This window comes from Anomaloglossus baeobatrachus, chromosome 4 (assembly GCF_048569485.1).
Source record: "Anomaloglossus baeobatrachus isolate aAnoBae1 chromosome 4, aAnoBae1.hap1, whole genome shotgun sequence".
Lineage (NCBI taxonomy): Eukaryota > Metazoa > Chordata > Amphibia > Anura > Aromobatidae > Anomaloglossus > Anomaloglossus baeobatrachus.
The window spans coordinates 389257739-389272088 of NC_134356.1; the positions used below are offsets into that span (position 1 = coordinate 389257739).

A 14350-nucleotide genomic window follows, 5' to 3' on the forward strand; every position below is an offset into this window, starting at 1 on the left:
TTCCAGGTCTGTCTCTTTCCCCGTCTGCCTGTCTCTTTCCCCGTCTGCCTGTCTGTTTCTTTCCCCATCTGTCTCTTTCCTAGGTCTGTCTCCCCGTCTCTGTGTGTGTGTCTTTTCCTGTCTCTCTTTCCCTGTCTGCCTGTCTTTGTCTGTCTCTATTTCTCTGTCTCTTTCCCCGTCTGTCTCTATCAAGTTCTGTGTCTTTCCCCATCTATCTTTGTCTGTCTCTCTGGCTGTCTCCTCCTTCTCTGTCTGCATGTCGGTCTGTCTCTTTCCCCATCTGTCTCTTTCACCGTTTGTCTCTGTCTGTCTCGCTCTATCCGTCTCCCCACCGACATCTTATTACCTCACATATAAGCTTCTTATACTATGAATATCTTTTGTTCCTATAGCAACCAATCACTGTAGTTCAAGACTCCATTTACTTTAATGAAGGCATATTTTTTGGAGAGTAACTGTAAAGCGCGGGGTTACATTTTCCTGTCAAAACATAGTCTTCGACGTTCCCTGGGTCACATGAGGTGTCTGTGCAAAATTTTGTGATTGTAAATGCAACGGTACGGATACACTTTTCGTTTCACTTTTTCCCCATTATGTAGATAGGGGCAAAATTGATTGGTAAATTGGAACGTGCTGGTTAAAATTTCACAACATAGCCTATGACGCTCTCAGGGTCCAGACGTGTGAGTGTGTAAAATTTTGTGGCTGTAGCTGCGACGGTGCAGATGCCAATCCCGGACATACATACATACATACATACATACATACAGTCATGACCAAAAGTTTTGAGAATGACACCAAAATTATATTTTCACATGATCTGTTGCCATCTGGTTTTAATTGTGTTTGTCTGATGTTTACATCACATACAGAAATATAATTGCAATCATATTATGAGTACCAAAATGTTATATTGACAGAATGAGTTAATGCAGCAAGTCAATATTTGTAGTGTTGACCCTTCTTCTTCAGGACCTCTGCAATTCTCCCTGGCATGCTCTCAATCAACTTCTGGACCAAATCCTGACTGATAGCTGTCCATTCTTGCATAAGCAATGCTTGCGTTTTGCCAGAATTTGTTGGTTTTTGTTTGTCCACCCGTCTTTTGATGATTGCCCACAAGTTCTCAATGGGATTAAGATCTGGGGAGTTTCCAGGCCATGGACCCAAAATCTCTATGTTTTGTTCCATGAGCCATTTAGTGATCACCTTTGCTTTATGGCAAGGTGCTCCATCATGCTGGAAAAGGCATTGTTGGGCGCCAAACTGCTTTTGGACAGTTGGGAGAAGTTGCTCTTGGAGGACATTCTGGTACCATTCTTTATTCATGGCTGTGTTTTTAGGCAAGACTGTGAGTGAGCCGATTCCCTTGGCTGAGAAGCAACCCCACACATGAATCGTTTCAGGATGCTTAACAGTTGGCATGAGACAAGACTGGTGGTAGCGCTCACCTCTTCTTCTCCTAATAAGCTGTTTTCCAGATGTCCCAAACAATCGAAAAGGGGATTCATCTGAGAAAAGTAGATTTTGGGTACTCACCGTAAAATCTCTTTCTTGGAGCCTTCATTGGGGGACACAGAGACCATGGGTTGTATGCTGCTGCCACTAGGAGGTGACACTATGCAAAAAAAGGTAAACTCCTCCTATGCAGTATACACCCACCAACTGGCAATCATTCCTCAGTTAGTGAGAAAGCAATAGGAGACCACAAAGAAAGAACGAATAATCTTACAGAAGTGAACATTAGAATCAACATTCAACAGTAACATGTATCCAACACAAGGGCGGGTGCTGTGTCCCCCAATGAAGGCTCCAAGAAAGAGATTTTACGGTGAGTACCCAAAATCTACTTTTCTTTATCGCTTCATTGGGGGACACAGAGACCATGGGACGTCCTAAAGCAGTCCCACGGGTGGGTCTATCGTTACTCTCAGGGCTGACCTCGGTCCACTGCAGCCTGCAGAACGCGTCTACCAAGGCTCGCATCAGAGGATGCGAAAGTGTGGACCCTGTAGAACTTCGTGAAAGTGTGGAGCGAGGACCAGGTTGCAGCTTTGGAGCGTGGTGACGGACCGCCCAAGAGGCTCCCACCGCCCTGGTGGAATGGGCTGTAATCCTGAGTGGGCGCGCTCTGCCCCTTACCCGGTAGGCTTCTAGTACGGCAGAACGGATCCATCGCGCAATGGAGGACTTGGAAGCGGGGAGGCCTCTGCGCGAACAGGTTGGAAGCACAAATAGAGAATCTGACCTTCTGAAATGAGACGTCCTGGAAATGTACAGGCGGAGGGCTCTGACCAAGTCCAGCCTGTGGAGAAGAATCTCACAAGGGTGAGACGGGTTCGGGCAAAAGGAGGGAAGAACAATATCTTCGTTAAGGTGGAAAGAGGAGACCACCTTCGGAAGAAAGGACGGTACCGGCCGAAGAACTACCTTATCCTGGTGGAAGACGAGATAGGGGGAGCGGCAGGAAAGCGCCGCTAGTTCAGATACACGCCTGATTGACGTGATGGCAACTAAGACCTTCCAAGAAAGGAACATTAGAGACACCTGAATAGGTTCAAAGGGGGAATGCTGAAGAACGGACAGAACTAAGTTGAGATCCCAAGGCTCCACTGGAGGCTGGACGGGGGGGAACAGATTGAGCGGCCCCTTGGATGAATGTGCGAACCTGTGAGCGAGAGGCAATCCTCTTCTGAAAGAGTATGGAAAGAGCAGACACCTGACCCTTAAGAGAGCTGAGTGCCAACCCCGCATCCAGACCAGACTGCAGAAAAGACAGCATAACTGGTAAGGAGAAGGTCATGGCTGCGACCTGGTTAGCTTCACACCAGCGGAAGTAGGCCTTCCACGTACGGTGGTAGAGGCGGGAGGAGGAGGATTTCCGTGCTCTAATCATTGTTTGGACGACCCTTTCTGAGAATCCCGAGGAAGTTAGTACTGCGGCTTCAACAGCCATGCCGTTAAATTGAGCGACTGTGAATTCTGGTGGAGGAATGGTCCCCGAGTGAGTAGGTCCGGGGTGTCTGGTAGTCTCCACGGGACGTCGGCGAGAAGGTGCACGAGTTCTGCATACCATGGACGACTGGGCCAATCCGGGGCCACGAGAATCACCGGGACTCCTTCTGATTTGATCATCTTGACTAATTTGGGGATGAGCGGAAGCGGGGGGAAGAGGTACGGCAGAGAGAACTGCGACTAGGGGATCGCTAGGGCGTCCACCTGGAGGCCAGGAGGTCCACGTCGGGGATCCCCCACCTGGAGCAGATCTGCTGGAAGATGCTGGGATTGAGGGACCACTCTCCCGCGTCGAGGCCTTCTCGGCTGAGGAAGTCGGCGGCCCAATTGTCCACTCCCGGAATGTGGACCGCTGAGATCGCTGGAATGTTCTGTTCGGCCCAGTCGAGGATCTGAGACACCTCCTTCATTGCCGCTCGGCTGCGTGTTCCGCCTTGGTGGTTTATGTAGGCCACAGTTGTCGCATTGTCGGACTGTACCTGAATTGGGTGTCCTAGGAGTAGAGTCTCCCAATGTAGGAGAGCCAATCGAACTGACCTGAGCTCCAGAATGTTTATGGGAAGGGTCGTTTCCGGCTCGGTCCAGCGACCTTGAACTGTAAGGTCTTGGAATGTGGCTCCCCAGCCTAGTAGACTGGCGTCTGTCGTAATGACCTTCCATCGAAGGGGAAGAAATTATCTCCCTTGGAGGATGAGGGGAGAGCGTTTCCACCATTCCAGTGACTCTCTGACTCGTGGAGGGAGCGCGACTGGGCGATCCAGGGAGTGAAGGGACTTGTCCCATCTTGGTAGAAGGAGACCCTGAAGAGGACGTGTATGGAATTGACTGTAGGGCACCGCTTCCATTGACGCCACCATTTTCCCGAGAATGCTCATGCAATACCGGAGAGAGCAATGGGAAGGGCGTTGGAGTTTCCAAATTCCCCTGAGAATAGCCGAGAGCTTGTCCTCGGGCAGAAGAACCTTCACCTGTGCGGTGTCGAAGACCATGCCAAGGAATGAGATGCGTTGTGCCGGGATCAGAGATGACTTTGGTCTGTTGATCAATCAGCCAAGACGGGTTAGAGTATCCAGGGTGATGCTGAGGCTTTCGCGACACTCCGATGCTGAGGGAGCTTTGATTAAAATGTCGTCCAGGTACGGGATGGCTAGGATTCCCCGGGTCCGAAGAATAGCCATGACGGTTGCCATTATCTTGGTGAAGACTCTGGGAGCCGTTGAGAGCCCAAATGGGAGAGCTGTGAATTGAAAGTGTTGATCCTGAACCGCGAAGCGTAAGAATCTCTGATGAGCTGGGAAGATCGGAATGTGAAGATAGGCGTCCTGAATATCCACCGAACAAAAGGAACTCCCCGGGTTCCATGGATGCAATCACTGAGCGTAGAGACTCCATGCGGAAGTGACGGAGACGGACGCGCTTGTTGAGCCGCTTCAGGTCTAGAATGGGGCGGACGGTGGCATTCTTCTTTGGAACAACAAAAAGGTTTGAATAAAAACCCCGAAACCAGTCTTGAGAGGGGACGGGGGTGATGACCCCAGAATCTCGCATGGACTGGATGGCCGCGAAGAAACCCCTGGTGAGGGAGGGATCCTTGGGGGGTCGAGACTTGACGAAGCGTGGATGTGGGAGTGAAGAAAACTCTATCTTGTAGCCGTGACAGACGACGTCTCAGACCCAGGCGTCGTCTATCACGGAAAGCCACACGCTTCTGAACAGTCGGAGGCGACCGCCGACCCTGGATGAGAATCCGGGAATGGGAGCCCAGTCATGCGGAGGAGAATCTGTTGGATCTGGAGCTGGAGGTCTTGGACTGCTGGCCATGGGAACGCCAGGAGGGTGTTGCTTTAAAGGAGGGCTTCCGTCTCTCTTGACGTGCTGGCGACCGCTCTCGACGGGTGCTGCTGTTGGCAGCAAATTGGCGAAAAGGACGAAAGGGAAAAGCCCGGCGTTTGGGAGGGGCTCGAGGGACCTTGCGCTGAGGAAGGAAGGTACTCTTACCCCCTGTTGCCTCAGAAATGATCTTGTCCAGTTTTTCACCGAAGAGTCTGGCCCCTAAAAAGGGGAGACTGGTGAGGGACTTTTTGGATGCTGAGTCCGCGTTCCACGCCTTAAGCCACAAGGCTCTACGGATTGCGGCAATGTTACCGGCTGCCAGAGCTGCAGAAGCAGCAGAGTCGAGGGACGCAGTAACTAGATACTTTCCGGCATGGGCGATCTGATCTGCCAGATCCGCCAGCTCAGGACCGGGAGCTTCAGCCAGGATACCGCGCCGGAGTAGCTTTGCCCAGGCAGAGACAGTCTTGGAGACCCAGGTGGATGCAAAGGCTGGACTGATGGCAGAACCGGAGGCTTCAAAGGCCGACTTGGCAAGGGATTCTATGGGCCTGTCAGAGGGATCTTTAAGGGAGGCACCATCAGAGAGTGGTAAGGTGGTACTAGGTGAAAGTCGGGAGATTGGAGGATCCACTGAAGGAGACGCTGACCACTTCTGAAGAAGTTCCGGTGCAAAGGGGTAAAGGACCTGTGCCCGCTTGCGCTTCTGGAAACGCTTGTCGGGATGTTCCCACTGTCTAGAGAAAATGTCCTCAAATTCCCTATGGTTGCCAAAGATCCTTGGCGTTTTTTTGGCCCTTTTGAAAGGAACCGACTGACTGGCAGGGGTCGGATCTACATCCTTTACCTCTAGGGTCTGGTTGACGGCAATAACCAGACTGTCCATCATGCTGCTCAGCTTGGAGATATGTTCAGAGTCCAGATCGGAGTCCGAATCCGGGGCTGCCGCAGATGAGGTAGGAGAGGGAGAGTGTACTGCTCTGGAGGCCGTGGAGGGGTTAGGAGCGCTGGAGGACGATCCCGAGAAGGACCGCTTCCTAGACCTCTTGTGCGTCCTGCCCTGCCGGGCTAGTAGCGCTGCGGGTTCAGACTCGCTCTGGGCCACCGGGGGGGGCTCCAGAGGTGGAGGCGGGCAGACGCTCTATGGCTGAAACCAAGGTTTGAGATACCTTAGTTAGATTGTCCACGGACTGCGAGAGAACTGCATCCCACTCAGGTGTGGGGGCAGAGTCCTCGTTACGGGCGGTGGGGGGCTCCGTAGTAGTCATGCTGGGGGTGCTGCAGGCTTGGCAGATAGGAGAGGACTGCCCTGAGGGAAACTTCTTTAAACAAGAGGTGCAGGCGAAGTGTAGGACTATGGCCTGTGGCTGAGAGCGGGAGGCTCTTGTGCTGGACATGGGACAGAAGGGAGAGAGAGCGAGAAGAGAGAGAGAGAACAGACCGGAGGGTGCCAGGTGAATGGGGAACTGGGGAAGGAGCTGCCTCCCAGTGGCAAGGCTTACCCAGGTTCTGGGGTCCTGTGTTCTGCTGGCGCTGTGTCCCGCTGGTGTGTCAGACTGCAGGCAGAGGGAGCAGAGGTGGGGGCTCCGGGGAGCTGCAGGGGTATGTGGCCGGTGGCTGCACGTGGGACGCTGCCGCCGCACAGAGTAACAGCAGGGCTGCGATGGCGCTGGAGAGGCTGAGAGCACCTAGACCGGGGGAGGAGCCGGAAAAGAGCGCGCAAAACAGGCGCGCTGCAGAGGTAAGCCTGCAGGGATTGGCTCAGGGATGGCCGAGAGGGAAAGCGCCCGTGATTGGCTGGAAAGGGCGCGCAGAGAGGCCTGCTGTGACTGGCTGCTGGAGAGGGCGGGCCTGCTGGGGAGCGAGGACTCGCGCGATAGGCTGGCCGGGAGGGGGCGTGGACCGGATGGGAGCTAGGCCAGGGAGAAGCCGGGGACTAAATTAGAAGTGAGGCCGCAGGAGGAAACGGTGGGCAGAGCCGAGGACGGGGCCGGGACTGTGGAGGGAGGGCGAGCGCACAGCCTGCATGGAGGGGAGCTGACCCGGGGTAAGGAGAGATTAATTTCATGGATCCTTTTTTTTTTTTTTAAAACGGAGCCCCCCATGGCCCAGGGAACGGGAGGTTATCTGTGCCGACGGCTGATAGTCCCTCCTTGATCCTGGAATGGATATAGGGAGACGGGCATCGGTCATCCTGCCTGTATGATTTTCGTCTCCCCTCCCTGATCAGGCCGGCTGTGGAAGGCGAGCGTGCAGGGGGAGGGGGGCAACGACCATCCGCCTGTCCCTCTGTGCGGATGCCCCCCAAACCGTCTTGAAAGTGTTAGGGGGGTAGGGTCCTGCCAGACAGACACGGAAGACAACGGAAGTGGCGGACGGACCCCACTTCTGTGCGACCGGTCTTTAGGGGGGAGAGCAGGGTGATCGATTACACCCTGTCGCCCGACGAGCTGTGTCTGTAAAAGAAAGAAAGAAATATTAAAAATACAAACCTGGGGAGCTGAGAGCAGCCCCAAGTGTGTCCACCTCCTATGGACACTAAGCTTAAACTGAGGAATTATTGCCAGGTGGTGGGTGTATACTGCATAGGAGTTTACTTTTTTTGCATAGTGTCGCCTCCTAGTGGCAGCAGCATACAACCCATGGTCTCTGTGTCCCCCAATGAAGCGATAAAGAAAATGACTTTACCCCAGTCCTCAGCAGTCCACTCCCTGTACCTTTTGCAGAATATCAGTCGGTCCCTGATGTTTTTTCTGGAGAGAAGTGGCTTCTTTGCTGCCCTCCTTGAAAACAGGCCTTGCTCAAGCAGTCTCCGCCTCACAGTGCGTGCAGAAGTACTCACACCAGCCTGCTGCCATTGCTGAGCTAGCTCAGCACTGCTGGTAATCCGATCCCGCAGCTGAAACAGTTTTAAGATACTGTCCTGGCGTTTGCTGGTCCTTTTTGGGTGCCCAGGAGCCTTTTTGGCAACAATGGAAGCTCTCTCCTTGAAGTTCTTGATGATGCGATAGATTGTTGACTGAGGTGCAATCTTTGTAGCTGCGATACTCTTCCCTGTTAGGCCATTTTTGTGCAGAGCAATGATGGCTGCACGTGTTTCTTTAGAGATAACCATGGTTAACTGAAGAGAAACAATGATACCAAGCACCAGCCTCCTTTTAAAGTGTCCAGTGGTGTCATTCTTACTTAATCATGACTGATTGATCGCCAGCCCTGTCCTCATCAACACCCACATCTGTGTTAATGGAACAATCACTAAGACAATGTTAGCTGCTATTTTTAAGGCAGGAATGCAATGATGTTGAAATGTGTTTTGGGGGTTGAAGTTCATTTTCTTAGCCAATATTGACTTTGCAAGTAATTGCTGTTAAGCTGATCACTCTTTATGACATTCTGGAGTATATGCAAATTGCCATTAGAAAAACATAGACTTTGTAAAAAATAATATTTGTAGCATTCTCAAAACTTTTGGCCATCACTGTGTACACACACATTCAGCTTTATATATTAGATAGTGACCCACAGACAGAGTCTGTGATCGCCAGCAGTCAGACGCTGTCACCCAGGCTGGGGCATGTCTGACTGCAACCAATCACAGATGTCAGGACTGCCGGTGGGTGGGGTAGCAGTGAATATGCATGAAGGTAAATGAGCAGCCCCGCAAAAAGAGTGAGCGGCCTGAAAGCAGTTACAGCTGCACCCAGTCCCGCCCTTTAGCCAGGTTATTAAATTTCCTATATAGCCAGGTCCCTGGCTTCCCATACAAAAGCAGGTTTCAACCGCACATAGCGGTAACATTTGGTTAGGTACCCATGCACACAAGCAGGTTTCAACCGCAGAGAGGGGTAACATTTGGTTAGGGACCCAATAAATAAGAGATTACCGTGAAATGGTTATCAAGCAGTAATGAATTGATCAATACATTAGCTAAACTTTTTTTTTTTTTCTAATAATCCTCAGCAGTTATGCAATGTCACATTTTTCAATTTTTCATATGGCTAATTGAGTTTTTAATTTATTTATGTATTAGAGACAGGTTATGCTTACTCAGGTAAGATTTCAAATATGTGGCTTAATTTAAAAAAATATTTCATACATTTTCAGCCAATAAGTTAACCTCCGGTGTAATCTTTCAGATCGGCCCCACGCTCAGTCTTTCTGAGAACTGTCATTGCTGATTTCACCTTCTGTAATGCATAGCTTGAATTCCACTACAGAATCCTCACATAACACTCTATCAGGTTTTACATTTTTCTCGGTTAGGCCGGAGTCACACTTTAGAGTGCCTCGCGTGTAACTTGCGTGAGTTTCTCATTGAATCACCCGACACGGCTGCACACTCTCCTGCAGCAGCGGGTCGGCTTCTGTATCTCTATGCAGCTGAGACATTCCTGTCCGGAGAGTGTGCAGCCGTGCCGGGTGATTCAATGAGAAACTCACGCAAGTTACACGCGAGGCACTCGCAAGTGTGACTTCGGCCTTAATGACTGTTCCTTTCTCCTTTCCCTTAGATCCAATCTTGCAGCACCACAGAGACAGCATTCACCGGATTAACTCCTCAATAGATGGACCAGATTCTGATGACTCAAAAGACATTGAGGACTTATAACCCCCATGCATTCCTAGTGTCCGCTTTGCTGCAGAGTCCACCCTCACGCCTACGTGCTCGAGTTGTTACAGTTCGCTATGGCACCAAATCTCTTATTTTAATACAGCAAAATTTGCACTATTTTATCACCAGCTTCCATTGTCATGTTCAGATTAGAAGTGACGTCTTCTCTGACTGTGATTTATTAGAGCATGAGGAGGAAGGAGACAGCCGGTTTCTGGTAAATGACATTCCAGTATTGTCTGAAATGTACCTTAAGCTTTATAATGGATCAGACCCAGAATCTCTCAGAAAACTAGTAATGTAAGAGGTGATAAGATTGGAGCTAAGTGCTAGAGGCAATATTTAATTTCATCCTTACATTTTACTGTTCGGGGTAATTAAATATGGTTTACAGGGGCTGGTTTTCTATAATCCGGTTTACAGAGATGGTTAGTAAAGTACAATACATCTAGAGAAGGCACTGGGGTCTACCCTAGATCATGGATAGTTTTCATTTTCCTGAGTCTCCGTGCGTTCCATATAAGGCTACTTTCACACTTGCGTTTAACGGCATTCGTTGCATTGCGTTGTGTGACGGATGCGTTGCATATAATGGCACAACGGATGCAATGGATCGTACAAAACAACAGAAAGCTTTTTTTAAAAAAAAAAATTATCTTTAGTTTTACAGGCAGCAGACTATTGTGAACGATCAGCTGAGCGCTCTCACATGCCGGCGGCCGGGCGCTCAGCTGAGAGATCTCAGCTGAACATTCGGCCACCAAGAAACAAAGTAAAGTTTCTGTGAGTTTAAAAAAAAAAAAAACAAAAAAAACACCATGCACAATGAAAAATAAAGGTTTCCACCACTCAAAAACAGTTACATGCTGCGTTCCCTCCGCCCGACGCAGCATCAAAATAATGACGCTGCGTCGTCCAGCGGATGCAACGCTGACACTTGTTACAGTGCGTCGTCCATACAAGTCTATGGAGAATAGCGCAGTGCGTTAACGGACTGCGCTATTCTCCATAGTGACGGACTGCGCTGAACGCAAGTGTGAAAGTACCCTAACACACAACAATCAGCAGGCTGACTGGGAGGCAAATAAAGTGTTAATGGAACCAGCAAGCCCAGTAGCAATGACCTAATGATGCCCTTTACTTGGCATTATAACCCACAACCAGGGTGTAACAAATGGTGCTAATGTACATAATATCTGCTATTTATAGACATCCTGATCGTATGTATACAGAAAGTAGACTTCACTCAAGGAATCTTTATAAAAAAAAAAAAATTTAAAAAAAAGCCCCATCACCTTACACATTTTCATAGGGAACGTTTTTGTTTCCCAGAATTATTGTGAAAAGATGCATAGAAATCAATTTACCATAGTTTGATCCTATCCAGGCACCTCACCAGGAGTGTTTTGAATTTGAATAGAAGGGAATCTGTCAGCAGGTTTTTACCACCTCATCTGAGAGCAGCATGATGTAGGCAAAGAGAACCTGATTCCAACGATGTATCACTTAAATTACTGGGTGCAGTCGTTTGACACAATCAGAATTTTTTTTAATTTAACCATGTAGGAGAGCTGAGAAAGCTGTCCAGCCCACACCAGGAAGGTGTCAGAGGAGGGGGTGAGCCAGACTGCCAAGCGGATGACATTCTAGTCCGTGCAATGATAAGTCCTGCTGCTTAAACATAGCAAATAAACAACAGATCGGACCTTGACTATACAGGCATCCCTGAAGTGTGTGTTAACCCTTGCAGCATGCAGTCTTCTCCTTACATAGCAAAAACCTGCTGACAGATTCCTTTAAGAATATGCTAAAGTCTCTGTCTTTGGTAGTTTCTATGTTTGAAACAGACCTATCAAGCATTCTCTGTTGTCAGCTATTTCAGATTGAGTATAGTCTTTGGGCCATTTTGGATCATGCATGCAATGAATTAAGATTAACCTATGTATTAGTGCACATGGGTGGTTTTTCACACAGAACTCTGGTCTGTGAGGAAAGAATAAAATAAATAAATTCTATGCCGTATACCCGTGCATTTGGATCATAGGAAGCTCCTGCAGCCATCTACCAGGAGGATGAGCATACAGTGCTGCGGCCGTAACTTTCAAGGTTAACCTACAGCCCCATTCAGACATCATATTTTCTGCACGAGTAGAGTCTCATATGTAGACCTCATACCCATTAAAATCTACGGCGATGTTCAGTGTTTTTTTGTTTTGTTTGTCTAGTATAATATAAAAAAAAAAACCCACTGCAATCCACGCATTTTTATCTTTTTGTCTTTTTACACTAAGTGGTAGGAAAAGAGATACAATTAGTTTTTTCTTGCATAGGCAAAAAAAAACAAACAGCACTGATAAAAAAAAAAAAAAAGCGGACAGATTTTTTTTTCTCTATTATGTATAAGAAAAATCATTGAAGGTTGATGCCCAAGACCGGGTTTGTGCAGAGTTCAGTACAATGCATATTAAGTTAGATTTTATAAAATCTGTAGAGTAAAAAGAAAAAAAAAGCTGCCTTCCCCTTGTATAGGCGACAGGTAAGATTATCACATGCCATGTTTCATATACACTTTGGGCCCAATCTATCAAGACCAGCCCTGCTGAAGTTAGGGTGCTCGCATCTTCATGAATCTGGAGCATCTGATGGGTGCCATAAGCCTCCATGTGCTATGCTAGAAATGTCACTCCATTCAGCGACTGGCGTATGGTGACCGCAGTCATAAATGAGACAAGCTGTAGTGTCATGAGGGAGCAGGGAGAACGGTGGCCAAGCTGCAAAATTCAGACCTAACTCCAATTAGGCTGGTTTCACATCAGCGGTTTTCTGACGCACTGCTGGATCCTGCACAAATCTGGTATAGTTAAATACAGTTCACAGGCATCACGGCAAGCGCCGGTCACAAGCTCCGGTCACATGGCCGCAAGAAACCAGAGCTTGTCGCGATGCCAGTGAACTGTACCGCATTTGTGCAGGATCCAGCAGTGCATCACAAAAACACTGATGTGAAACCAGAGTCATGCCTACATTTTGTGACAAGAGCTTTTACACTAGAATTCTGGCGGTAAAGTATTAATGAATTAGGCCCAATGTCTTCCAAGGGTGTTATTTTAATTAGCGATGGGTGAATGTGCTCAGCACTCTGTCAAGCATCAGGAAGCTCGGCCAAGTATTGTCATCCAATCTGTCATCCGTGCAACAACCAAAGCACGGGGTCGCTTCACTGAAAATGATGCAAGAATGCACCACAGGGAGAGCCAGTCACAGCCTCTGAATGGCTCTAACTGGGGGATAAACAGCAATTTTACATGTAGGTTATAACACACATAGAACACGGATGTCTGAATGGGTCTTAAGGGTTACTAAGGCTGAAGGAGCTGTCCAGGCTTGCAGGTAGCCTATGAGACTGCAAACCGTGGCAGCGTGCAGTACACAGGGTCACGGTTTCCCGGTATTCCCAGACAAGCTGAATGAATTGTGTTAAGGGGGAAAAAAAAAAAAAAAAAAAAAAAAAAGTGAACCGTCACCAACCCTTATTTTTATGAAGTCTGATAAGCTACATGGACCAGTGATGAAGCTTTTAGCAATGAATATTGCTCCTAACAGTGATACAGATTGCTGCGTCTCTGATATTTCCCCCCTCTTCCCATATTGGCCGGGCTGGAGGGCTAGTTGTGTTTACAGTGTTCAGCATCGTCCAGAACGCATCAACAGAAGGAAAAATGTACAGAAAGGCAGGATTTACGTGGTCTGGCTGTGGACACTGTTGAAGCCTGTATTGGTTCTGGCCCAGAATCCCTGCGTTGCCGAGTTGCGGTCTGGCTTCAGTCTTGAGCACAATTCTCATCCTGCTAGATGCCTTTTTACCTGTATACTTGTAGTGTAACAAAACACTGCACAGTCCGGCATGTCAATTATTTATTTAAATTCTCATATTCAAAATGTCTTTCAGCTTCTAATATTACAATTTTGGTCATGTGACAGTACTTACTGACATCTGTTGCATAGTAAAAAGAAACCGTATTATATTTAATGAAAATAAAGAATATTAAACATTCTGCATTCTCTGTTTGTGCCAACCTAAACAGAAAACAAAAAAAGTATCAGCCAGTGACTTGCCCAAAGTGCAACAATGGTTAAAAAAAAAAAAAGAAAGTTTTATGGCAGTAGCTCTCTCCCCTTCCTAAAAGGGATAAGGAAATGTCTATTTGTTCCACATGTCTTCTCCGTGGCAGTGCAGTAAACCATGCGTCCTATGAGTTGGCCGACTCTTCCCCATGCTTCATTTCCCCACATCATGAAAGTATAAATTGGCACATATACATAACATGACTATAGAAAATAATATATAATAGATCAGATTCCTGAACTTGGGTTCCAGGTCTCCTTGTCGATACCAAAAGATCTGTAAGAAGAGCACATTTAATATTACAAACCAAGTCAAGATTGTTGGTCATCTACAAGTATCTTATTTATTTATAAGAAGTATTGCAAACAAAAGTTAGACATTTCAGCCATAATTTTACCTTTGCGGGAAAATAAAATCAAACAAGGCTTAAAAAGAGCAAATTAGGATTAGTGCTGAGCGAGCACTACCATGCTTGGTACTTGTATAATTCTTAACAAAACTGACCCAAGAGGCCCAGTGAATGAAGAATCAGGATCTGAGTTACTATGTCCAGCTGCTCTCAATTACATAGCAAAAAAGTCTGATGAGATTTCCTTTAGGCCCAAGACACATGGCATGAAAATTGGAGCGAGTGGAGTGCGATAAAACATTGCACTCCACTCGGACCAATATTAACCTATGTGTCAGTACCCATGAGTGATTCTTTTCTCAGCCCTAATTGGACAGAGAAAACAATTGCAGCATGCTGCGGGTGTAATGCGATC

At 48.0% G+C, this 14350-nt stretch overlaps 2 protein-coding genes across 3 annotated transcripts in view; one reads left to right on the forward strand and one right to left on the reverse strand.

Annotated features, from left to right (window-relative positions):
- Positions 1-13515, forward strand: part of DMTF1 (cyclin D binding myb like transcription factor 1) — a 95863-nt gene extending 82348 nt beyond the window's left edge. For both annotated transcript variants that reach the window (XM_075345234.1, XM_075345233.1), the window contains exon 16: positions 9360-13515. In XM_075345234.1, coding sequence (XP_075201349.1) covers positions 9360-9457 — 98 coding nt within the window. In that variant the 3' untranslated portion in view covers positions 9458-13515. The remainder of the gene's footprint in view (positions 1-9359) is intronic.
- TMEM243 (transmembrane protein 243) overlaps positions 13363-14350 on the reverse strand; it is a 41528-nt gene continuing 40540 nt past the window's right edge. The window contains exon 5 of the mRNA XM_075345236.1: positions 13363-13862. Coding sequence (XP_075201351.1) covers positions 13740-13862 — 123 coding nt within the window. The 3' untranslated portion in view covers positions 13363-13739. The remainder of the gene's footprint in view (positions 13863-14350) is intronic.